General features: G+C 53.0%; 9 protein-coding genes across 9 annotated transcripts; 5 read left to right on the forward strand and 4 right to left on the reverse strand.

The window, feature by feature from the left end:
- Positions 1-448: 448 nt before the first annotated feature.
- On the forward strand, positions 449-3630 carry M409DRAFT_49745 (uncharacterized protein; the record flags this gene model as incomplete). The annotated part of the gene is made up of 4 exons (XM_033811334.1): positions 449-571; positions 626-1007; positions 1425-1472; positions 1598-3630. 4 exons carry the CDS (start codon positions 449-451, stop codon positions 3628-3630), a joined length of 2586 nt encoding a protein of 861 aa, XP_033674168.1.
- Positions 3631-4660: 1030 nt separating this feature from the next.
- Positions 4661-6723, forward strand: M409DRAFT_49746 (uncharacterized protein; the record flags this gene model as incomplete). Its single annotated transcript, XM_033811335.1, has 6 exons — positions 4661-5662; positions 5718-6003; positions 6061-6199; positions 6249-6443; positions 6505-6616; positions 6670-6723. 6 exons carry the CDS (start codon positions 4661-4663, stop codon positions 6721-6723), a joined length of 1788 nt encoding a protein of 595 aa, XP_033674169.1.
- A 429-nt stretch (positions 6724-7152) lies between these two features.
- Positions 7153-7998, reverse strand: M409DRAFT_62833 (uncharacterized protein; the record flags this gene model as incomplete). Its single annotated transcript, XM_033815327.1, has 1 exon — positions 7153-7998. One exon carries the CDS (start codon positions 7996-7998, stop codon positions 7153-7155), a length of 846 nt encoding a protein of 281 aa, XP_033674170.1.
- Positions 7999-8168: 170 nt separating this feature from the next.
- Positions 8169-10168, reverse strand: M409DRAFT_17225 (uncharacterized protein; the record flags this gene model as incomplete). The annotated part of the gene is made up of 9 exons (XM_033803963.1): positions 8169-8344; positions 8394-8460; positions 8514-8635; positions 8699-8873; positions 8923-8997; positions 9057-9583; positions 9691-9772; positions 9823-10081; positions 10134-10168. The coding sequence occupies 9 exons, from the start codon at positions 10166-10168 to the stop codon at positions 8169-8171; spliced, it is 1518 nt and encodes a 505-aa protein (XP_033674171.1).
- A 798-nt stretch (positions 10169-10966) lies between these two features.
- Positions 10967-14389, reverse strand: M409DRAFT_49748 (uncharacterized protein; the record flags this gene model as incomplete). The annotated part of the gene is made up of 1 exon (XM_033811336.1): positions 10967-14389. One exon carries the CDS (start codon positions 14387-14389, stop codon positions 10967-10969), a length of 3423 nt encoding a protein of 1140 aa, XP_033674172.1.
- Positions 14390-14905: 516 nt separating this feature from the next.
- M409DRAFT_17227 (uncharacterized protein) lies at positions 14906-15837 on the forward strand (the record flags this gene model as incomplete). The annotated part of the gene is made up of 3 exons (XM_033803964.1): positions 14906-14946; positions 15010-15733; positions 15787-15837. The coding sequence occupies 3 exons, from the start codon at positions 14906-14908 to the stop codon at positions 15835-15837; spliced, it is 816 nt and encodes a 271-aa protein (XP_033674173.1).
- Positions 15838-15997: 160 nt separating this feature from the next.
- On the reverse strand, positions 15998-17246 carry M409DRAFT_62834 (uncharacterized protein; the record flags this gene model as incomplete). The annotated part of the gene is made up of 4 exons (XM_033815328.1): positions 15998-16100; positions 16153-16574; positions 16633-16929; positions 16983-17246. The coding sequence occupies 4 exons, from the start codon at positions 17244-17246 to the stop codon at positions 15998-16000; spliced, it is 1086 nt and encodes a 361-aa protein (XP_033674174.1).
- Positions 17247-18340: 1094 nt separating this feature from the next.
- On the forward strand, positions 18341-20439 carry M409DRAFT_62835 (glycoside hydrolase family 13 protein; the record flags this gene model as incomplete). The annotated part of the gene is made up of 7 exons (XM_033815329.1): positions 18341-18503; positions 18556-18586; positions 18634-18757; positions 18819-19317; positions 19374-19606; positions 19654-19815; positions 19867-20439. 7 exons carry the CDS (start codon positions 18341-18343, stop codon positions 20437-20439), a joined length of 1785 nt encoding a protein of 594 aa, XP_033674175.1.
- A 1344-nt stretch (positions 20440-21783) lies between these two features.
- On the forward strand, positions 21784-23355 carry M409DRAFT_49752 (uncharacterized protein; the record flags this gene model as incomplete). Its single annotated transcript, XM_033811337.1, has 1 exon — positions 21784-23355. One exon carries the CDS (start codon positions 21784-21786, stop codon positions 23353-23355), a length of 1572 nt encoding a protein of 523 aa, XP_033674176.1.
- Between the last annotated feature and the right edge of the window lie 1316 nt (positions 23356-24671).

The following is a 24671-nucleotide window of genomic DNA, read 5'->3' on the forward strand; positions in this document are numbered from 1 at the left end:
AACGAAAGTGATAGCACAAGAGAAGGGATGAGAGACAAACTTGCCTCTTCGTGCTTTAAGCAATGCAGAATCGTACTTGTGCACTCTGGCGACTGTGAGGCTGAACGTCGTACATCCTGAGAATAGGCCGCTGCCTCGATTTTCCAATCGAGCAACGCTACACAGCCCTTTCAATTTCAGATCTCTTGGTTCTCCACAGGCGTGAAATTGAAAGGACTCGAAGGAATGCATGCCGCAGTCGCCTATTCAGCTAGTTGGTGCTTGGTTGCACGAGCTCAAATGAGGCGCCATCTTGCAGCGAGACCCCTGTATCTAGGGTCCGGAGCTCTTGAGCCGATGGGCGGGCTGTGCACTCAGCTTGCACTCAAGAATTGGCAGTCTCTCGGATGGTCGCACACACCTGTTTGTCTTTCAGCAACTGCAAGAATATTCCCAGATACGATCCAACATGGCAAGCGAGGCGGAGTTCTTCGAGAAATATGCGGAGTTCTTCGAAGATGGCGTGTGGGAAGACGACGATCAAGCTACCGATGTGATGGCGTTGTTTGTTCTGGATCAGGTTCCTGTCGAGGTGAGTACCAACAATTTACATATTACACATCAACGCCTAACCTTGCTCTTGTAGACACTCAACGACATTTTGAGCCGGAATAAGGCCGATTGTGAGGGGGCATCCTACATCTGGCTTGCGGACAAGTATGACAGCCTTCCAGACTACTCTGGAGGTATGTCTGCTACGGGAACTGAGGCTCCGATCGATGCTGGATGGCAGTCTCCTTTCCTGGGGAAGACTACCCAGGACGCATCGACATTTGTTCGTAATGCACCCAAGCCGCCTAAACCCTTGTGCAAGCTCTTCTTTGCCGTGCTCGAGAAGGAACGCTACGAGCAACATGGGCAGCTGCTTGTTTGCAAAGCCATAGACGGCCACGTGCAGACTATCCCCTGTGCAGCACACGGGATTGGGACGTTCTTCGCCGGGTTCGAGCGCGACGAGTGGGAGGAGAGTCTGAGGCGCTGGGAGGAGGAAGGAATCGCCTTGTAACGAACGAGATGAACGCGGGTGAAGCTGAGCACTGGCGTGTTGTCGCACACCAGGATCATGACTGCCCAGCCGCGCGAAGAGCCCAATGGTGATGGGTGGATGTGCTGGTACCTTGCAGGATTTAGGAGCTGAGGTGGAGTTCGAAGGGGCTGAAGCGAGCCAGTAGCGCGAAAGTCTATTTGGAGAGCCTCATGTTTGATGAACGTGCCTCTGCCTTCTCCTTCTTTTCCACCGGTCAAGGTAAAAATTTCGCATCGTGGAACGAGTGGCACAGCCCCAAGGAGATTGGAATGCAAAGCTCATCAGCCATTGTCACACCATCCAGAATCCTTCGCCTTGTGTTAGACTCACGCCCAGAAAATGCAGCTCGCACGGCCAGGACGTGGTATTGATGGAGGACAGTCCGAGAATAGGACAAGAGCTGAATGTGAGTATGGCCGTTGATCGATCTTCGAAAACATCTTATGAGAGTCTCTTTACGCTGTGAGATCTGTCCTTGATCTATTAGCAACACCTCCATCATGAAGTCAACAGTACTACTTTCTGCCACAGTCCTTTCGTTACATGCGTATGCGCAAAATGCACCTTTTCTTCTGCCAAATGGAACAACAACAAATATCCCAGGCACTGCTGGAACCGCAATTTCTTCAACAACAAGCACGAGTCTGTCCAGCTCTTTTTCCTCGATCGACTCTTCTGCATCCAGTTCGACAAGCTCCATAACGTCCTCCAGCTCCACCACCGGTCAAGAGGCAACGAGCAGCGCGTCTTCATCTTCCACCGGTGGCTCGTCAGGAACCTCATCGATTTCAAGCACGACCTTGAACAACAATGGAACCACGTCCCAGTCGAACAGCATTCCTCTCGGAACTGGTGCCACCACTTCTACAATAGGGGTTACTACGTCAACGACTTCTACAGGAATGACTCTCGCTCCAAGTATTATAGCGTCCGGCAACGGCTCTGGAATAGTCATTGGATCTTTCACGTTGACTCCAGGAGGATCGGCCTTCAGGAGCGGCACAGTCTCCATCTCGTTGGCCTCTTCGGGCATTTTGAACATAGATGGTAGCACAACGTCCCTCCCAGGCGCCAGTGTATCAACTCCAGCGACATCCACCTCTACCAATACGGCTTCTGAGACACCAGAGATCACGTCGACAATGACTACCGTGCCAACGGGAGTGTCTACGGAGCTCATCACGTCTAGCGGAATTACTACGAACACTTGGATTACCACAACCAAAGATGACAGCACGACCATTGTGCCCGTCATTTGGTGCTTTGATTGCGGTGGTGCGGTGGTTATTTGGAACTTTCCCCCTGTTCCATCTGTCCTGTTCGATTGGACATCTGTGTTTCCCAAGTTACCAAAGTTCGACCTTCCTTGCGTTAAGGTCTTTGGCATCCAGGTATCTGGAAGCTGCCCAGACCCAAAGACGCAGGATGATACTGAAAATGACGACGACGACGACGACGACGATGATGATGACAACGACTCCTCCTCTTCTACATCATCGGCAAGCAGCACGTCTTCTACGCAATCGTGCTCAGCGGGAACCACCACAGTCAGCGACTGCCGCGTCGGCTGCTCACTTTCATACAGCACGATTGACAGCAGCATCTCCAGCACGACGGTGTGCTATACCACGACCTGCGAGCAGACGGTAGGCTGCAGTCTGCAACCCACGACCACGACCTCAGTCTCAACTTCATCCCTTTCAGGCGACTCATGCCCATTTTCTGCTACAGAAAGCTACAATGCCGTAGCGACCTACAGCTCGCTTGGCATGGAGTTGCCAGCGTGGATGGCCTTCCCATTAACTTACGTCTTCTCCACGACCGATTCGAACACTGCAACGACAAACTCGTCCACATCAAGCACGTCGACTGAGTCGAGCGAGTCGAGCGAGTCCAGCACCTCAAGCACAGTCTCATCGACCAATACAACATCAATCGCACCAGCTACTTCGTCAGAAGTTATGCCTACATTGACTGCGACAAACACCGGCGTTGGAACGAGCAGTGGTAGCACTTGTGAAAGTACAACAACCTTCGAGCGCTGCAACGGGTCTGGAGGCAGATCGATCTGCGTTACATCTTCGTCTTGCGCCTCTTGGGTCGCCACCGCAACTTCGACAACACCGACGCCAGAGCCAGAGCCGTCGACTACATCCGTGGCGCCTGCACCAACTCCGACGACCGCGCTCACCGTACGCGATCCGGTATGCCACAATGAAGCCGACTTCCCAGGCCACGCCGACATCAATCCAGCTTCGGTGCCAGATGGTGCCGGCGATTTCTGCGGCGATCACAAAGTGGACTTCACGCCAGACTCCGCGAAGATCAGCGAAAACTATCAGAACATATACTCGGTCAACTATCTCTTCGAAGTAGAGTGGATCGACGGCTGTGTGACAAGCGATAACTCGCAGTCAGTGGAAGATCCGGTTGGCAACGATGACTGGCATTGCTCGGATCTCTTGCAAAGGGCGTTCAGTGGTTGTAACAATGGAGGAGTGGGAGGATACGTTGATGCTGGGTGTTTGCGGTATACATTTACCGGCGGGCTGGGCGATAGTTAGCTTGCTTGACCGCGCGTTTTGTTCCAAACTTCAAAATACTTCGCACCTTCAAAGTCATATGATTCCCCGTCAACACTTTCCACGACACCGCGAACAACTATTTGTCCGCAGCCTACATCAGACACGTGATAATGGTATCGGAATCTCGGCGGATACGATGCCGAAAGGATGTGTTCGGAATTTGATTTGAAGCCCTAGCAAACCATCGACAACTTCTCGTACAACAACATCCTACACAGATATCCTGTCGACTTCTCTCATCAACGAGGAATCCTTGGCCGGAAGGAACTCGCATTCGTATTTTTCGGCGCGTCGGTTCTTCTTCCTCTTCCGATCTTGCTTGTTTCGTCCAAGAACACAAGGTTTCCTCGTGGCAGCTTTGTAAAGGCACCAAAATGCAGCCTAAAAGGACTCATCAAGCCACCAAAGTCTCGTTGTACAGAGATAAAAGCATTTTCCTGATGGACCGAACAGGAAAACAGTCCTCGAACAGATAGAGACGCGCCGTCGTGCCCAAAGGCCCGCGGGTTGTTTGGGCGGTCGTACAAACAAGGTTGACGAAGCTTCCGCTCCCGAGAATCTGCGGCTCTGCCGCCTCTGGGACTTCACGCCATTACATCATGCATCCACGATATTCGCTTCCTCACACCTTTCCTTCTTGCGCTACGCGGATATGCGTGCTAGACTTTCAGATCAGATCGCAGCCGTCGCCCACCGATCTGCGCTGGCCGCCGGACTTAACCTTGTGCTTGGCGGGCGCGATGTGCTCATCTCTGGGGCCCAGGCGTTGAGTCCGGGGTGGGCTTGATCTGGCACAGGCATTTTTCGGACTCTTGAAAACGCGATGATGATGAAAGAGGTTGTCAGTCGCGGGTGATGCTTCTAGCGGCATGGTGGACCATTGCCCCTAATAGTCTCCAGCCTTATGTATGAGATTTCCATTGTTCTTTCTTCAAGCTGCATTCTCAACGCAAAAGCTTTCTGCTTTCGACAACAACGGACACTCGCGTCTTGAGCAGTCCACTTCACCATGAGTGAGCTCTTCCGGGATACGGCCTTTGGCCACCTCGTCCGCTTCGTGTCCCGCGGCAAGTTTTTCAAGTACCAAGAGGAGATTGATCCTTCGCTGTACACGCGATTCATCGATGAGAAGAAGTCCGGGTACATGGCCCATCATGGCGATACCAATCCACCAGCAGACGGCACCGAACCACAGACTCTTGGTGGCGTCAGGACTCGCGAAGAGCGATATACTACCGAATCACCACCGAGACTATCGACAAACCGACGATCATCTTCAGAGCAAACGCGAGTCGGCCAGGAGAATGCCAACGTCAACTACGTTAGCGGCGTCCAGATCGACCAGGAAAAGGGCAAGGACGTCCACATCGTCAGCTGGTGGGGCGATAACGATGCTGAGAACCCACGGAATTGGAGTCTTTTCAAACGATGCTTCGTCACCTTCGAGATTTGCCTCTTGACGACGTCCGTTTACATTGGATCTTCCATCTACTCGGCCGGTACGGAGAGTGTCATGGCCACCTTCGGCGTCAGCCAAGTCGCTGCAACACTGGGACTTTGCTTGTTCGTAGGAGGATACGGGCTTGGTCCCATGCTCTGGTCGCCCATGAGCGAGATCCCCTTCATCGGAAGGAATCCGATCTATCTGGGCACACTGGTCATCTTCGTTGCGCTGCAACCGGCTGTGGCCATGGCCACCAACTTTGGCATGCTCCTCGCATTCCGTTTCATCACCGGCTTCTTCGGTAGCCCGGTTCTGGCTACGGGTGGTGCATCGCTGACTGACATTTGGAGACCTCAGAAGCAAGCATACGCCATTTCTATCTGGGGCATTGCGGCAGTCTGTGGTCCCACACTTGGTCCTCTCATCGGCGGTTTCGCAGTCCAGTATGGTGGGCTCAACAACACCATTCAAGCACCATGGCAATGGCCAATTTGGGAGCTCATGTGGTTGTCGGGCTTCTGCTTGGTCTTCCTTTTCTTCTTCTTCCCAGAGACGAGTGCCAACAACGTGAGCAACTCCTTCTGGACCCCTTCCTCGGTGCCAATGCTGACCTTGACGATAGATCCTCCTTCGACGAACCAAGCGCCTGCGCAAGTTGACCGGCAACGACAAGCTCACATGTGAGCCAGAACTCATGGCCGCGCAAATGTCCGGCAAGGAGGTGGTCATGATGTCGCTCGTCCGTCCTTTCACGCTCAACTTCCTTGAGCCGATGGTCTTCTTGCTCAACTTGTATATCGCCTTGATCTATGGCTTGCTGTACATCTGGTTCGAATCGTTCGTGGTCGTGTTCATTGACATCTACCACTTTGGCCTGGGCACTGAGGGTCTTGCCTATCTCGGTATTCGTAAGTTCGACCGGGAAACACGTTTTCTAAAAGACATTCCACTAACGGTATCTCCAGTCATCGCCGTGTTTTTGGTCGTCCCGCCATTCTTTGCCTACCTGTACTACTACCTGGAACCAAAGTTTGACGAGAACGGCAATGTAAAGCCTGAGCTGCGTCTCATCCCAGCTATGTTTGGTGGTTTCTGCATTCCAATGTAAGTGCTACGAAGCAGTCCCAGAAAACGATTTCTGACCATATCGTAGCTGTCTATTCTGGTTCGGCTGGAGCGCACGACCAGACGTCCACTGGATCATGCCCATCATCGGATCCGGATGGTTCTCGATCGGTGCCTTCCTGCTCTTCAACTCTGTGCTCAATTACCTGCCAGACGCATACCCCGAGTACGCAGCAAGTGTGCTGGCCGGCAACGACTTTATGAGGTCCAGCTTCGGTACTGGGTAAGTCATTGCTGTGGTCAGCCTCATTCGCCATCCAAGCCGTAAGCTGACAATGTCACAGATTCCCGCTCTTCGCATCTGCCATGTACGGCAACCTGGGTGTTGCTTGGGCGAGCAGCACGTTGGCTTTCATCTCGCTTGCTTTCATTCCGATTCCGTTCTTGCTGTACAGGGTGAGTAGTACTCAACATTCATTTGCGACGACGCTTGCTAACCAAACTTCCAGTATGGCGAGACATTGAGGAAGAACTATTCGAAGCATGCTCGCAAAGACATATAGATAAGCCCACGCTTACCAAGATGATTACTCTATTCGTTGACGACTTTACGTTGGATTCATGTTATGATTTTATGATGCTTCTTGGGATGAGCGATGATACCAGTTTGGATGGACCTTGTGGCTTCATGTAACAAAATTGGGGATTAGACTTAGACAGTTGAGCGATGTAATTCGAGTTCTAGACTCCATTGAACTACTTATTGGTCTCATTGCCTCGCATTCTCTGTACTCTCGTCATGTACTTTCTGGCTTGCCTTGTCACGGTGAGGCTGGCCTGAGAGTTGCCGCTCATCACATCAAACGAGGCTGGAGTTGTATTGCAGCCCCCATGCGATCAGTCTGCTTTCCTCTGAAGCTGATACTCCTGCCCTTCGATCCGTTCCCCGTGTTTGCAAAGCAGAGTGTCTTGATGCATAGTACGTCATCCTTTCACTCTCCTTCCGACACCTCATCGTCAATGCTCTCATTCTGCGCCTGCAACCGACTCCACCTCACCAATCCACCATCCTTGCTCAAATGCAAAGCCTTCCCCCTATCCTCCATATTCATATTACAGACAGCCTTGTGCACAGCCCAATCTGCACGTTGACAAACACCCGAACAATACGCCGCCGTACCACATTTGCTGCAGCGACTCAACGAAGCTTCCTCCCCTTTCCCACACGTCGTGCACTTGGTGAGATCGATAGCTTGGTACAGCCAATGCGGATTCATCGCGATGCCGTCGCTGAAAGCATCCATTGGTGCGTACTCGATGAAGAAGTCGTGGCGGATTTTCTTGCCGGTTGACCAGGCTTGTTGCAGGATGAGGTCTTTGACGAAGGAGCGGCCGAGCTTGTCGATTTCTGACGGGTCTTTGATGTCCTGATCGTCGAGCATGCTTTCGTCTGTGTTTGGGATCCAGCTACCCTCTTCTGAGATTGTGTAGGACACCATGACTTTCCAGTGTTCTTCCTTGTCGAGGACGCCCATCGTGATCACGTTTTTGATGCGGCCGATTTCGCATTTGGTCTCGTCTCGTTCGCCAGCTTGGATTGTCCTGATCCATGTGAAGGAGAACCAGGAATCCAGATCCAGAAATGCGTACAAAGCATCTGGACACCACTGATAGAGCACAGTGGCTACTCCAATAGCAGCAGTCAGGTTGGTAGATTCTTCATCTTTGAGAACAGTCTCTGGGACAGCGATCCGCACTGGCCTGCCATCGAGGTTCAAATGCTTTTCCACAGTCACCGGCACTTTCAGGTGTGCTAAGGTTTGAAGCTCGATGCCCATTTTCAAGAGAATGCAAGGGCGAAGGTTTGGCTTTTGAAGCGGAAGTTCGTCGTCTCACTAGCTCCAGACAGCTGAGTCGTTTCTACTTGTGGCTAGCCCAGCGGCTGAATTGTCTCACCACATTGTCTTCCCTCCGTCACAAATCCAACTTCGCTTCGGTCTCTCCTGAATCACAATCTGACCTCTCTCACATGCTCTGCGTGTGGCTCCTTCTTATCAAGGTCGATCTCTGCATGATGAGCGTCTGCCACACCCATGAGATTCCCTCCCTTCTCCACATGGTTAGAACCACCAAATTTCGTGTCCATCTCCTCCAGCAGCACTTTACGAGTCTCTGGTATGAAGACTGGCATGATCAGCTCGCGTTTACGTGTTCTTCGCGAACAGAGACTTACACCAGACGAAGACTGCTAACAGGAAGTTGATGCCGGCAAACATGTAAAAGGCATAGAAGCCACAGTTCTAAAGTAACTGTCAGTCATGATTCGCGGACGAGGTGGGTTCCTAGATCTTACCTTTAGAAAGATCGGAAAGAACTGACCAACGATAGCCTGGGCTACGTTCTGGGTCTGGGATGCCATGCCGACGGCTTGTGCGCGAACGTTCATCGAGAAGACTTCTGAAGTCCAAATCCAGACTACCAAGAAAGTCAGCAGCAGCCTATATTATGTCTTGCACAAGACATTGTATTGATACTCACCTGTAGCTCCCCACGTCGGCTTATAGAAGAAGATGAAGAGAAACAGCAGGAACACGATCGATATTGCCACGGATTTGGACTTGCTACCATCCGCCAGATTCGGAGTCTGGGTCTCGACTGAGGCCACGATGATCATGCAAACGCCCATTCCAATGGCACCAACGATGAAGAGGAACTGCGGCTCTTGTCAGCCCTGGATCGAGCCTGTCCTGAAGGCCCCTTACCCTTCGACCAAACCGGTCAGACCAGATGGCATTGAGCGTGAAAATGATGCCCAAGGTAGCGTTCAGGGCGTTGATCTGTGAAAGAGCATGTTAGCAATGCTCATCTTCGGACAATTTTGATCCGTCCAACTCACCAACGCAATTGTGGAGTCACTCTTGAAAACCTTCTTGTACACGATCGTGCTATAAGTGTTCAAAGACCCCTGACCAGTGAGTTGCTGTCCAGCATTGAGGATAACCGCCAACAGCAGCCGCTTGCGAACGGATCGATCCTTCCAGAGGGCCGAGTACGACGACGAGATAGCCTCTTTCTCAAACTCCAACGCCTCGCGTATGACGAGAACTTCATCCTCGACATCCTGCTCCGTTGGCCGAATCCTACGAAGACCAGCCCTGGCCTGCTCGATCTTGCCTTTCTTCACTAGCCAGCGAGGCGTCTCGGGCGTGAAGAAGACTTGTGCAAGGATGAGGACCGGCATCATGAGTTGAAAGATCACCACCATCTTCCAGTCCCATTCGCCGAGCTCTTCGACGTGTTTGGAGCAGGCGAAATTGATCCAGTAGGCGATAAAGGACCCTACAGAGTAGAAGAGTTGCCAGAATGTCATGATGGTTCCACGGATCTCAGGAGGGCAACATTCGCCGATATAGATGCTGCCAGCTGGAGAATATCAGCATTGCCCAAGTCAACGCATCGAACGATCATTTCGCACCGGCTAGAGAAGTGTTAGCATTCCGCGCCAGAAGTGATGGACTTATTCGACTCACTGAGCGCTAACCCCTGTCCAATACCAATCACCACCCTCCCAGCAATGAAGCAGCCAATCTGACCCCTCGGCGAGAACGTTTGCTAACCAAAACATCAGCAACCCGAGCCTCTCCGCCTCACGCGGCACTCACCATAAAAGTCGCAACAACAACACAAGCCGCCCCAGCAGCCATGCCCACCCTCCGTCCAAAGTAATCCGCAACCGGGCCACCAATAAAGAACCCCGCCACGATGGCTCCAACCGTGTAAGAAGTATTCACTGCGCCGATGATATTCGCATCGGGATCATTGAAGTACGCGACCCAGTTGTCGCTGCCTTGGACGGCGTTGTAGACGGAGGCATCGTAGCCGTAGAGGACCATGCACGAGGCGGCGACGAGGGAGATGTACCTTTCGAGATGGTCAGCTATCTTAGTCGATGAGTTGGATGAATCCAACATACCAATTGTAAACTCTCGTCTCGTCGATTCTCGCCATCTTGGGTCAGATCAGAACGTCGACGAACAAACAAACAGAACCACCGCAAAAACATCACCAGCGAACACAACACACATCTTAAATCCCCCATCCCCTCCTCCGTCCACCTTCAAGGACCAATCTTGCAGCGAAACAGCCAATACTCCCGTCCACCCTGCAAGCCACACCAACACCCAAGCTCTAACCGATCCGCCTTCCCGGAGCACAAGCTCCTCAACTGCAAACGCTTAAGTTCCCTCCTGCACCCCATATTGCGACAAGGGTCCTTGTGGCGGCATTCTTCGGTGGAGCACAGCACGAGGTATACAGATTAGCTTTTCCACCAATCTAAACACGGCATACATGACGAGGCGTCCGGGGTATGGAGTGATACTGCAGCCGACTTCATGCACGTCAAGCGGTATGGGGTAGAGAAGAAGCTTCGGTTAGATGGCGTGGACAGGGGTATTTGTTTCGAGGCGGGACGAAAGTGATGGATCTGGAACGGAGACAGCGATACGATTGGAGATAGAATAGGTCGTTTGATTCGTTACTAACAATTATCCATGATTCCTCCTTCGTACAATGTTAGCTTTTGTACGACATGCTCAACCCATCCAAACGAAAGAAAAGCGCAACAAGCGCCAAAGCAGCAGCAGGTGCTGAACAGACATTATGTAAAGTCGTTGATCATGCATCATAACAGACATTAGGGTCATGCCGTGTGGCCAGTGTGGAGTTGTAGGTGGAAGTTGTCGCTGCAGCCGTTCCAGCAGGACGGCGAGCGGGGAGGGACTCGTGAAGCAGCCAGGAGGAGGCTCAGATCAAGCCTTGTTCGTCCTGGCGATTGGGACGACGACCTCGCATGCTGCCCGTGTCGGCCATCTCGCTTCCAGCGCGGCGTGAGTCGGCGCCGTCGTGGGCGGCAACAGTCTCGACATGCTTGGCAGGTTCGACTGCGACCTTCTCGGACGCGACAGCAGCACCTTTACCCGCTCCAGAAGCTCCAGTGCCCTTGGCTTCGGTAGCACCTCCACCGGTGATGCCAGTTCCACCTTTGCCGGACTTCTCACCACCGTGAGCCTTTTCACCTGCGACGGCACCAGCTCCAGCAGCACCAGCAGCAGTCGCACTCTCGTTAGGGAAGTGGACACGACCACGACCTTCCTCGGCTTGTCGTCCAAGAGTTCCAGCGTTCCTAGCTCCGGGCTTGGCTGCAGCGGCAGCAGTTGCAGGACCGAGAGCAGAACCCGCAGTGACCGCATCAGTCCCTGTAGCTGGATCGACTTCTCTTCCAGTGACTGGGTCGACAGCGTGGCCACCCATGACCGAGTTGCCTTCACGTTCTTCCTTCTTGGTCTTCTTGTGTCGTCGGTGGAGTAATGTAAGGCAGCAGCACCCAAGCAGTGCAAGGATAAGGAGGCCACCGAGCGCACCGAGAACAGCCATGAGGACCTTGGCGGTTTTGCTGCCGAAGAAACTGCTCCTCTTGACCTCAGCCTCGCACATACGACGGCATGTCTTCCTGTTCCAGCACTCAGGATCACCTTGGACTTTGGGGTCCGTGAGGTGACCGAGCATCGACTGTGGGAAAGCTTTCTTGGAAGAGACGGTCGTCGCACGTGATTCTCGATACGCAGTCTTGTTGGTGCATACACCTTCGTCGATAGTGGTGTTGTAACCCATTGGGTAATAGATGCCTGCCGTTGAAGTCGTGCCCCAATGCGGTCGACCACTGATGTATGTGATATGGGTGAAGTAGTCGAAGTAGGTGCTCGTACCGTATGGGTCAGTCATCAGAGCTGGCAACGCGGTCGTGATGTTGATGGGCTTCACGAATTTCCACATGCACTTCTCGATCTTGCACTCCGTCTTGTTGCGCTTGCCCTGGTCATCTTTCATGCATTGCGGAGTCGCTTCCTTTTCACACTTGGGCATTCCGAGGATGGCAGGTGGGACATCGTCAAGGAAGACAGTCATTGTCTGCAGCGGCTCAAGCGCATCGAAGCGAAGACTTGATGTAGAATGGCGAACATCATCCGAATGATGCTTACTGGAATGGTGCTTGCGATGGGTCTTGTGTGACTCGCCTTCGGAAGTGTCTTCAGCCAACTCGAACTTCATCGTCTTGCCGCCGTCAGTAAGTGTGGCCGGAGGTGTGATGACTTCGTGTGATAGAAGACCTGGGCCAAACCGCGCGATGAACTCTGTAGTCACAGCAGGCTTCGCTGGATGAGGTGCGTTGAGCTGCGGCCGTGCTCGTGTGTTGCAGGGACAAGTGTCCAGGGGGTCGATCTCGTGTCTCATGCAGTAAATAGCCCGTGCAGCGACCTCCTTTGGATCCAAAATCTTGTTCAGATGGTGAACGTGTTTGATCAGCGATTCGATGTAGTTCCAGCCGAGATATGCGTAATGGGTCTTCTTCTGCTCCCAAGTCAACCCTCTGAGGAATCTGATCTCTTCATTGTACACATCGAGCTTGAGAAGTTCGGTAGCGTTGCAATTAGAGGTTTGCAGCATAGCATCAGGCGTCGATGACGGTAGCGAGAAAAGACCGCGATACCCATGCCTGTTTGCCGTGACAGTCCATCCAGCTTCAGAAGCGATGGGCTCCTCGGACAAGGTCTGGGTGATGGTGAGAGTACCTCCTGCCTTGACAGTCTTCGTCTGGATGTGTGTCTCCACGATCGTGGACACCGCTGGTGCCGCTAGTGTGCCGTTGGAGGCGTGTGCTGAAGATGCGGTGGCATTTGTAGGTTTCGAGAAGTGAGATGCTCCATGCTTCGAACCGGTGGGGTGGGAAGTTGCGTGTGGCAGGTATGCGTGGGCCTTCTGAGATCCCCAGACATCTGTCTGTACAAACCCGACGCCAGAAACGGTGAGAGTCTGTACAATGACTGGAGGAGTTGCGGTTTTGACGATGTGGGCATTGACTGTTCGTGTGAAGCTTCCGCTGTGCAGAGTGACTGCGAATCCAGTATTCGGTTTGGTTGCCGTGACCTTGATTGTGGCCGTAGTAGACTCGCCGTTCTCGACGTTGGTGTGAGTATACACCTGGCCAGGGGTGACTCGGGTTGGCAGCACTCCGTAGAGACGCTTGGCAATTGGCATGCCGGTCTCAGCCGGAACGTCAGAAGACGACAGTGGGATCGTGGTCGTAAGGATTTCGTCATCGTTGATCATTGTCGCCACCACGACAGGAGGAGTGGCCGCGAGGTCAACCTTGCCATGAGCAGTGAACGTCGCATCGTCAACCGTAAAGGTGCCATCGACATCAGGAGACTTGAAGGTCAATGTCGCAGTTGCTGAATGTCCTTGTGCCTCGGTTGTGTACGTAGAGACAAGGCTGGAAGGGGCGTGCAACAAGAAGTCCGGGGCGACAATGCTGGTGAACAGCTCGTCAATCTCAAGACCATTTCTTGCAGCAACACCTCGGTGGGTGGTATTGTGGTGCTGGGCCTTTCTCAGAACATCCAGTGCGTTGCGATCGGCGTTGGCTGTGTACCAAATAAAGGCCGGAGGTTGAAGAGCAGCGTCGTATTGTCCCAAAGCCAAAGTCGTGTGATGATGGTGGTCCTTGTATGTGACTGCAAAACCCGTAGGCTCTGTAGAGTAGACCATGACCTTCCAGTTCCATCGATGGCCATTGGTGCGGGTCTTGGAGGTCGAGGTCCAACCAGGAGTGACATCGGCTGGAATTTTGGTAACGAGGTCCTCAGGCTTTGGTGGGAATGGCTTGAAATTGCGTTCGACGGGATGAGGAGCGTCTTTAGAGCCGTGACAGATGTTGCAATTCTTCTTGGAGACCGCGGGTGAAGCGCAGTGCGCACACGAAGGTGAGACTGGAGGTGCAACAGTCGTGGTGGGATCAACTTGCCGCTCATTGAGCTCCTCGTACTCGGACAAGGTCTCGGCGATGTCCTCGAATCCGTTCTCGGCGACGTCAATCTCAAGCTCTTGAATCAGTGAAGAAGCGGCATCGTGCACAACTTGGTCCAGATTGAAATTGCCTCGTCCGGAGATGTCATTTGCCTCTTGGAGGGAACGCTTGTCCTCGTCGTCGTCATCATCGAGACCTTCCTCAATCTCATCGACCAGGTCACGGACCCATTCTTCGAATCCAGCCTCACCGAGTTCTTCATGGCGGTGATGGACTGTATTCGGCTGGTCGGCGTCTTCGTTCACTCGGGCGAGAGCGCCAACCCCAAGGCTGGCTGCAAGGAGCCACCTGGAGCACCGCATCGTGATGGCGTGACAGCAGATGGAGTGTCGTGTCGTTCAAAGTGCGGTGAAATGAAGAAAAAGGGGGAAAATGCTGTGGCAGATCTGAAAAGTAGAAGGCAGCTGCTCGGTGAGGAGTACAGTTGATGAAGTGGTGGTGCGAAGTTGGTGAGAGAGGGAGATCTGAGATGTGGGCGAGGAAGGGAGAGATGAAAGGCAAGGAGACTGCGTAAACATTGCAGGCCGCGATGTCCATGTTTGGTGTTGGTTCTTGCTGGTGTTGATTGTGAATTGGGGAAGTTGTAGGTCGTGAGTGTGGATTGGGTAGGTGGAGGCGATGGCTGTGCATCGATCAAGCAGTCGCGACGAAGCGATTCGATCATCGTGATGTATTGATATTGATATGAGTGCTACAATGATAGACTTGAATGCACCTGCATGTGATCAGAGGAAAGAAGTGAAGTCTCATCTGAAGATTCACGTGAAGTCCGTCAGGGTTCCCCTAGCGTCGGCTGTTGCCATGGCGGCTCGGCAAACATGCTTCCCCGTTTGGAAGGCCCCGCCAATGCGTCTGGTCGGTGAGTTGACAACCAAGGACCGCATCAAGCAGCGAGGACATGATTAACGACTATCTCTGACAGAGACTTGGTACAACTCCCCCCGGTTGACGACATATCAATTGCTGAACGCATTGATCAAGAACCGCATTCCTCAACCAACATCACCGTCCGCTCCAGACGACCACCTCCCGCCATGCGCTGCTCCGCATTCCACCTCCTCCCCGCGAGCCTCCTCGTCAGCGTAGCGACCTCCCTCCAACTCCCCGACCTCCAACCATTCCTCTCGGCCCTCCCGAACGTCCTCCAAGACTACATCCCTCAGAACCTCCAAAACAGCACCGCACACGACCTGCTCAAACGGCAGAGCAGCAACACCTGCCCAGATGGCTTCGACTCGTGCGCAAATCTGGGAGCCGCGCAGCTGTGCTGTATGAGCGGTTCGGTATGCTCTGCAGACTACGCTGGAGCTGTCGCGTGCTGTCCATCGGGAGCTGCGTGCACTGGGACGATTTCGGGGATCATTACACAAGGCACGATTGATGCGAGTAATGGAGGAGTTGTCGGGGGAGGTGGTGTGGTGACGGGCACAACGAATAGTGGAGGGATTGCGACGGCCAGTGCTTCGACGACGAGCTTCAGCTTCTATAGCAGCGGAGCGAGCACGACTTCCAACAATGGCTTGGTGATGGCGACGTCTCAGGCGACCATTGCTACAGACGATAGTGGGACTTCAGGCAATGGCTTCATTGTAGATGGCACGAGTACGGTGGCTACACCTGGTGCTGGTGTTAGAAGAGCAGAGATCGTAAGTATACTCCCATTCACTACAATAGGTCCGCTGGCTAACTGGATTGGTAGCCCTTCATCGCCAAGGTAGTCATACGAGCTTTGGAATATCTGCCGATGTAACGACGGACGAGATACGGAGCCCACAGGACGAGTCTACGGAAAATGTAATGAACGAACGGCTGTACAGGAAAGAGACGAATTAAGGAAATCGAGCAAGCGAGCATTGGGACATTGGCGTTTTGGGAGAGCAATCGTTCACTGCTATGGAGCATACAGGCATCTAACTGTGGCCCTGGATCGCTCTGGTGACATAGGGCTCTTCAAGATACTTCTCTTCCTCTTCAGTCAATTCCTTTCCTCTGGCGCCAAGTGCTTCATCCATCCTGTAACCACTTATGTCAGGTGCTGTTTAGCCGACATTGTACTTGAACTCACCTCTCGACACTACTGAACCCAATGATCGGACTCGATATCCTCTTGTTGATCCACGCTAATGCCACATGGCTCATCTTCCACCCCTTCTTCTCCGCCAACTCCTGCACCCTTTTAATGATAACCTGATCACTCTCTGACGTCCCAGTCGTAAACATCGCCCTCTTCTGCTCGCCCGCCGAACGCACCGTACTGCCATAATCCGATGGAGGTCGTGCAAGATGGCCTCTGCACAACGGTGCCCAGGGAATCAGACCAACGCCGGTCTCGTGACAGAATCTGTTCATCTCGCGCTCTTCCTCGCGGTAGAGCAGGTTGTAGTGGTTTTGCATGGATACGAACTTGGTCCAGTTGTTCTTCTCGGCGACGAACTGCATTTGGGCGAATTGGTAGGTCCACATGCTTGAGGCGCCGATGTAGAGGACCTCCAAGGGCATCAAAATTCGACTCTTTTCTCCATTATTTGTTGTATTTGGGACGTACCTTGCCACTCTTGACAACATCGTGGAGAGCTTCCATTGTCTCTTCAATGGGGGTGTAAGGGTCAAATCGATGGATCTGGAGCAGGTCGATGTAGTCCACTCCCAAACGCTTGAGACTCTGGTTGACGTTGTCGTGGATCGCTCTTCTGGAGAGACCGCCTCGGTTGACGTATTCTTTGCTGTCGGCAATCTTTTGGCCGTACATGATACCCCTCGTGCCTGGTTCCTCTCCCACATACCCGTAAGCTTTGGTAAGGATCACGACCTTCTCTCGAGGGATGCTGTGTTCCTTGAGAGCCTGGGGAGGGTCAGCTTGTACAGAATCTCACTTTAGAGTCATCCGTAGCAGACCTTGCCAATGATCTCCTCAGACACGCCATTGGAGTACACGTTGGCTGTATCCCATGTGTTCAAACCTCGATCGTACGCTGCTTTCAACAGTGGGAGGGCTTCCTTCTCTTCCAAAACCCATGGCTGCCAATCTTTGTGACCAAAGCTCATGGCACCCAGAATGGGCACAGAGACCCGAAGTCCACTCGTTCCTAGGCGAACATAACTGGCTTTGGTCTCATTGATAGACTTGATGACAGGGTCGTTCGCGTCTTCGGTGGCCATGGTCGGTTTGGTGGATCGTTTGGGAGTTGCGGTATTGCTGGAGTTAGAGGTGGACGAAATGGAAATCGAAGAAGTGAATGATGAAAGAGAGATATATTCTTGTACCACCACCGATCACGTCAACTTGGATGAATCCGCGATCTCCCCACCTGTTTCTCGTTGACCACTTACACTGCATCACAAGCTGGAGCTTTGATTGAGGGGTTCCTTGAGGTGGCGGGGTATTTAGCCGGATATTGCAGCGGATTTAGCAGTTAAGAGTATGAACATCTGGTAAGCTGTGTGGATGATTACAAGGCCATGGTTGTGTCGCTGGAGATGACTGGGTCTGTATGGCGAGGTTGCCGGAGAATGATGCCCTTCGAGGTGGTCCTGTTAACGCGGCGGCACAAGTCTGGGTGGGAGTTGCATGTTCGTTCAGGGCGACATCGGTCGATACATCGTCTTCTGTCATAAGAGGGTCGTATCGCGGACACCGTCATGAAATCGAGGATTTAAAGAAGGTGTGGATGCAATCATAACCCGAAGTCGAGTGGAAAAGTGTCGTGTTTGCAGTCTCGGACAGCACATCGAGACCCTCTCAGACGTGTCCTCGGTAGGCTCATAGCGACCTTTGCTTCGAACTTGGGAAGCATCGTGCTGTTATTTAAAAGAGGATATCGGAAAGCGAAGTGACAGAAGGAGGGCGACTGTTGACCTTGGAGCACGGACCTCGCGAGCATTTTTCTCCACCTTCATCACAAGCACATGAAAGCTTTCTCCAACCTCGCGAACAGCTCGCAGCTCCTCTCACGAGCCATTGGACACGCAGCAGCTCTCGGTCCATTCATGTGATGGAGCAGAGAACAGCTGGACCGGAGTCTTTCTCGGGGCTCTCCTCGTAGTGCGTCGCGCCTTCCTGACGCGTGAGTGGTTGCTTTCCACCTCCACCTCAAGAAGCTGCAGCAGGCAAGTGCGATCCATCGTCATGTTGTTTGAGCGAGACTTTCAGCGACGAGCTTGAAAGCTGTTTCCGTCGTTGACACAACACGGCTCTCTCATACACCAATTCTTCATCTGTGAAGCTCTTTCACTGTCGATACACATAGAGCAAGATGGCGCTCACGGGAGAAGCGAGCAAGCACCGCTGGTGGAAGGAGTCGGTGGTGTATCAGATCTACCCGGCTTCGTTTCTGAGCTCGGGGGCAGGCTCGCAGCCGGGATGGGGAGATGTGCGAGGCATCACCTCCAAGCTGGACTATCTGAAGCACTTGGGAGGTGAGTGTTTGCTTCACGCAGATTCCGATCACATCAGCTAATTTTATTGCAGTGAACGTTGTTTGGACCTCCCCAATCTACAAGTACGCGCAGCACTCAATGACTTGGGAGCACACACTAACAGAGGTAGATCGCCACAAGCCGACATGGGCTATGACATCGCCGATTACTACGACATCGACCCGAAGTACGGCTCCCTCTCGGACGTCGATGAGCTGATCAAGGAGCTCAAGAAACGCGATATGAAGTTGATGGTGAGCTACTCAAGGTTTGAAGGCCGTGCTGGAAGTGAACGTCTGACAACTGAGTCTGCAGATGGACCTTGTTGTCAACCACACATCCGATCAGCACGCTTGGTTCCTGGATTCGAGGTCCTCCAAGGACAGTGAGCACAGAGACTGGTATATCTGGAAGCCCGCCAAGTACGACAAGGACGGCAACCGACAGCCACCGAACAACTGGTTACAGCTGCTTGGAGATGCAAACTCGGCCTGGACGTGGGATGAGAAGACGCAAGAGTACTATCTGTCCCTCTTCACACCAGAGCAACCAGACCTCAACTGGGAGAGTCCTAAGGTCCGAGCTGCTGTTCACGATGTCCTACGCTTCTGGCTCGATCGAGGGGCAAGCGGCTTTCGAATGGACGTTATCAACCTCATCTCCAAAGTACAATCATTCCCAGATGCCGAGGTCACGGATCCCACCAGCAAGTACCAGTCGGGCCACAAATACTTCGCCAATGGGCCACGGTTGCACGAGTTCCTGAAAGAGATCAACAAGGAGGTTCTGTCCAAGTACGACACGATCACAGTTGGTAAGCTCAGACCCGTGTCTAACAATAGAGGGTCGTTCAACTTACATGCTCAACAGGAGAGATGCCTTTCGTCGAAGACGAAGATGAGATCATCCGTGTGGTCGGAGAGAACGAGCACGAACTCAACATGATCTTCATCTTCGCATTGGTCGATATCGACGGCATACCAGGTGCCTCTCGCCTTACCCTCTACGACTGGAATGCTGCCGATCTCAGGAAAATCGTTGCCAAGTGGCAGAACGTCATGAGAGAGCGAGGTGGATGGAACAGTCTCTTTGTTGAGAATCATGTACGGAAACACTTCTCTTCTTGTACCTTGGTACTGACTGCTTGCAGGACCAACCAAGATCGGTCTCGAGATACGCCGACGACTCTGACGAGTACCGTGAGCTTGGTGCAAAACTGCTTGCCATAATGCAAACGACTTTGAGCGGAACCCTCTACGTGTATCAAGGCGAGGAGCTGGGCATGGTGAACGTGCCTCTTTCTTGGGATCCAGTGAGTCTTGAAACATCCATATGTTTGACAGTCCCGTTGACCTTCGATTAGGCAGAGTACAAGGACATCGAATCGATCAACTACTGGAAGAAGATGAATGAACGTTGCAAGGGAGACGGAAAGAAGCTGGAGCATGCGAAGCTCACCTTGAACAAGAAGGCTCGAGACAATGCACGAACACCAGTGCAATGGAACGCCGGTCCCAACGCTGGCTTCTGTAAGGAAGGCATCGAGCCTTGGATGCGTGTGAACGACGACTACAAGACCGTCAACGCCGAAGCACAGCGTGAAGCGAAAGATGCCGATCAGCTTACAGTGCTGCAATTCTGGAAGAGAGGTCTGGAGAACCGCAAGAAGCACAAGGACGTCTTCGTCTACGGAGACTTCAAGAGTCTGGACGACAAGAGCGACAAGGTCTTCGCATACAAGAGGTCCAGCAAGGATGAGGCCTTTGTCGTTGTGCTCAACTTCTCGGGCAAGCAGGTTGATTGGAGCATTCCAAAAGACGCCGGCTTGGAGAAATGGGTTGCTGGGAACTACGCTGCTTCTGCTCCGGACAAGGCCGTCGATGGATCGATTCAACTCCGCCCATGGGAGGGCATTCTGGGGGCGGCGAAGCCATGATCTCGTCTTACAAATGCGTCGTGCACCAGAAGACTTGACTTTCCAGGGTTTCCTGATCCCGGTAACATGGGCTACCCATTCTGCGGAACGTCGGTATGAGGTCGTTGGAGCTCTCCGTTAGATGTAGCTGGTACAATGACCACGGTTCCAGCCAATATCTAAAGTGACAGTGTATGTTCAATGCAGGTAGGAAACTCTAAAGCAAAAGCTTCGTCAGCATTGTCCGGCAGCTGATACCTCTTTGCCCTATCTTCTCATTCCTGGCGCGACTGAATCGCAGCTTCTTGCCTACCTTGTACCCTGCCCTACTCCAGTATACTTCTCAAATTGAAGTCGGGAAAGAATTGCCTCCGAGCCAGTCTTGGTCCATGATACTTGATAATAAGGAAATTGAAGCTGTCGATGCAGTTGGTCTGTTATCGTTGCTTGAAAAGCAGTCAGTCAAGAATTCGTTGTAATCCAGACACCGGACAACAATACTACATATCTCTCGCTCGATCTCCGAGGAATGAAGTCATTGATGAGTGAACCTACGCTTTCACTCACACACACGTGGCGTGCGGCCCGTGTTCAGCCGCAAAGGCCTCCAATCTTTTCTTATCATCAACAGAGTTTGCCGCTCGCCGAAACGACGCTAGAATTGTTGTTGGCATGTGAAAGAGTGGATTCCATCGCTCCATCACACAACATGTGGACGCACTGAACTTGCCAGGGAGTACTTAAGTCATGTACGATGGAGGGTCTGCATTTGCTTGTTTAGCGAATTGAAAAATGCTGCTTTTCGAAGAGCGGTAGAAAGCAGTAGACCGAATGATTGACAGGGGCGCATCGCAATTAGGTTGCTGCCGTATTCTAGCGCCCACGGCAGCTGAGGTCATATCTCCCGGGAAGTCGTTATCAGCTGCGAATTCTAGGGGTCCCAACTTTTTTTCCTTCACACAGAAATCAGCTCCGAGAAAACAGTGGATACAGTCTGCGAATTGGTCGCTCCATCACGGCCGGCCATTTGCTGGCTCTGGGATCTCGCGCCGCGCTTGTCTGAGATCTCTGGCCACATGGGTTTTTCTGGCCTTGTCATGTCATCTGCTGGTACCAGCGATTCCTCTCAGCGCATGGCTGGTTGTCTGCCCGGTCCGAACACGCACCCTGATGGCCCTTCCCTTTCTCAACGTTTCGTGTAATCTGCCATCATCATCCCGCTGATGAATCATGTCATTGCGCCCGACGTATATACTGCTTGGTGCGCCGCGGGTGCGAGGTGAGTTTTCCGTGTTTACTCTCTGCTCGCGCGACGTGACACTCTCCCTCTCATTACTCTGGCCTTGACTTGGAAGACTACACACCATGTCTTGGGAATTGAAGCGCGTCAGTACGCGCCAGACTTCGATGGCTGCCACGGCGCTCCCTCTGGAACTGCAGCAGCAAGTGTTCTCTTACCTCGATACGAAGTCGTTCTACATGGCGCGGAAGGTCTGCAAGTACTGGCACTACGCGTCGACAGATGCCGTGCCTTTGGCAAAACAACTAAGAAGGCTACCTATCCTCCCTCCAGTCGATGCGGCCGAATCGAATCCAGCCGAGCTCGAAGCGCTTTTCGACGAAGCGGCGCGATCACTTATGCTGGGAGTATCCACGGATCGCGCGTTCGACAAACCAGGGTGTCTTACACGAGCGTCGAAGATGGGATTCCCAATCACACCACGAGTAACGGCGACGAGCAATGGGAGCAAGACGGTGACGTTGAACGATCGGATGATTGCGTTGTTCGACACTTCCGGGAAAGAGCCAGTCTGCCTCGCCCAGCGAGCGTTGAACGATCTAAAGGAGACTGTGGGAAATGGCCCTTGGCTGCAGATCAAGCCCAATAGCTATAATGAGCTCGCCCTTTCTTCAGACGGCAGTCTACTCGCAATCGCACAAGAACGAACGATTCAGATCTACGACCTCCTAGCCGAACCGGACAGCTTTACTGTGAATGAGTACGTTTCTAGCGCCACGGGACACTACATCTGCGGCATCGATTTCGAACAAGACGATCACGTCCTGCGTGTGAGATTGAGTGGGAAAAGTGCTGTGCTATATCTGGGTACGCCGGCTGGCGAGGAGAAGCAAGGCCAAAAGGCGACATTGGAGCATTGGAAGAGCAAGGCGGGATTGAAACATACCTTCTTGGACTCGTCTCTGCTCTCGATCCAAGGAAAGACCAACGAGGCGGACCAAATGGCTCGCGTATCTGGCCTCCAATTACTGCAGCCATTCGTGGATGGATACCTGTTCGGTGCACAACGACATGGCGGCGGAGAGAGCAGTTACTACATCCTGGGGCATGTCAAGACAAGTGTCCCTCACAACACCGCAACCCTTGCTGTCGAATCGGCCAATGTAACAGTCCTGGCACGACTGGAGAGCTTCCTCAGCAGCTGGGACTTTACCCTAGAAGCATTGTCCGAACGAGGGATCGGTCTCTGGGAGAACATGCCCAGCGCCCACGAGCACCATCCACGATTCGCCATGAGCCCCGAAGGCAGCTATCTAGCACTGGCCGAGCGCGACAAGAAGAGAATCCGCCCAGCGCCCTTGACTCAGCTTTTCATCTACCGCATTCCCACCACGCAAGAACTCCGCGCAACCCTGACGAGCCACGAGGCTGAAAGGAAGGGTCGATGGACGACGCTAGCCGGCTTCCTCGACAAGTTGGAAAGCCAGAAGGGGGAATCAGAGCGACCTGCGCAATCGTCGTCTTTGGCGTCTGGCACCACCAGCAAGTACACCGTCCCACGCGTGCCTCTCTGCCTGAGCACGTTGCAGGGTGACATCACGGACCTGGCATTCAGCCGCGTCGACGAGGAGAGCACATTCTCCATCAGTGCCGGCACGGTGGAGACGACACGGACGTGGCTCCTGCAGGATTTGTGATGTGTGCTTCCTCACCGGCGCAAGTCATTTCTTGCGTTCCAAGATCGAGGAAAGGCTTGATTTTCAGGCGCAACATTCTTCCTCTTTCGACCATTGGCATAGGCGTTGAGAGGCGGAAGAAGTGGAGTTCGAAGGAGGGCATTCCTTTAAAGGAAAGGAAGAGCTTGGGCTGGATGCTGGCTGCGATGACCGCACAACATCTCCCATTTCCCGCGAAACGTGGTTGGTATTTTGTGTATTTGATGATGATATAGAGATACCCAGGCACATGTATAGACCGAAACCCCCGAGGCGCAATGAATCGAACCGAGCCCTCTATGAGCGCGCGGATGGATTTGCATGTTTAACATATGCACTCTTCGCGTCAAATACCTACTTCCCAAAACGGCGATTGTTGAAAGTCCCGGTTTGCCTTTGCGGCAGAGTGAGTGGCCCTATGTCCGGATCTTCGGTTGATTGCTGTTTATCATCATCGTTTTCAAACCGGCGTCCAAGAGAGTTGAAGCCGGTGTCTTGGGGGTTTTGGGGTGTGCATCAACATGGCTTGATTGATCGATGGTTGCGTTAGCCGCTGCTCCTACACATCCACCCCAAACAGAGGATCTAGTGATCAACAATCGCAAGGCGCGAGCGGGCGTCGGCCTTGCACATGTGTATCGGATTTCCTCTTCGCACGAGAGCCCGGCCTGTCGAGGATGGATAGCACAGGAGCTTTGAAGGACTACCTACTAATGCGGTCCATGCATGTTCGGCTGTGTGCTGGTTTGCTGATGATGAGAACGGCAGTAGTAGTGGTAGGTGGTATGTGAAGAGGAGTGCCTAGAAAGGAGACAGAGGCCGCGACGAAGCCCGATCACGACATACAAACGCAAGTGCTTTCCGCCTGTCCATTCCGTGCCATGGCATACCACCGGTCTAGCCTACCTGCGTACGAAGGTCCTCTTTACATCCGGTCCGGCGGTGATGGCGGACAGATGTGATGGTTTGCTCTCCTCATCGTTCAACCCCGACGAAACAGGTCCAGTGTGCGGCGACACAGCGCATCGAACCCTACCGCACGGAAAACAATGGGAAGTAGGAAGTGCACACTACTTCCCTCCTTCGCACTCAACGACGTCGTTCTTCGTTCGTTCTCCTCTTGCCCTCCCTTCCCTACTGCACTTTGACGATGGACGACGAGACAACTACCGCGTCCAGGCAAGCTCCAGCTCCAGCTCCAAGGCCAGCGAACAATGCCGACCTACCGGATGAATTGAACTACTGCAATCCTGGCGTACCATGTCGTCGGCTTCCAAGGAAACCACCCATCCATGCCA

The sequence above is a fragment of the Zasmidium cellare genome (genome assembly GCF_010093935.1).
Source record: "Zasmidium cellare ATCC 36951 unplaced genomic scaffold M409scaffold_2, whole genome shotgun sequence".
Taxonomy (NCBI): domain Eukaryota; kingdom Fungi; phylum Ascomycota; class Dothideomycetes; order Mycosphaerellales; family Mycosphaerellaceae; genus Zasmidium; species Zasmidium cellare.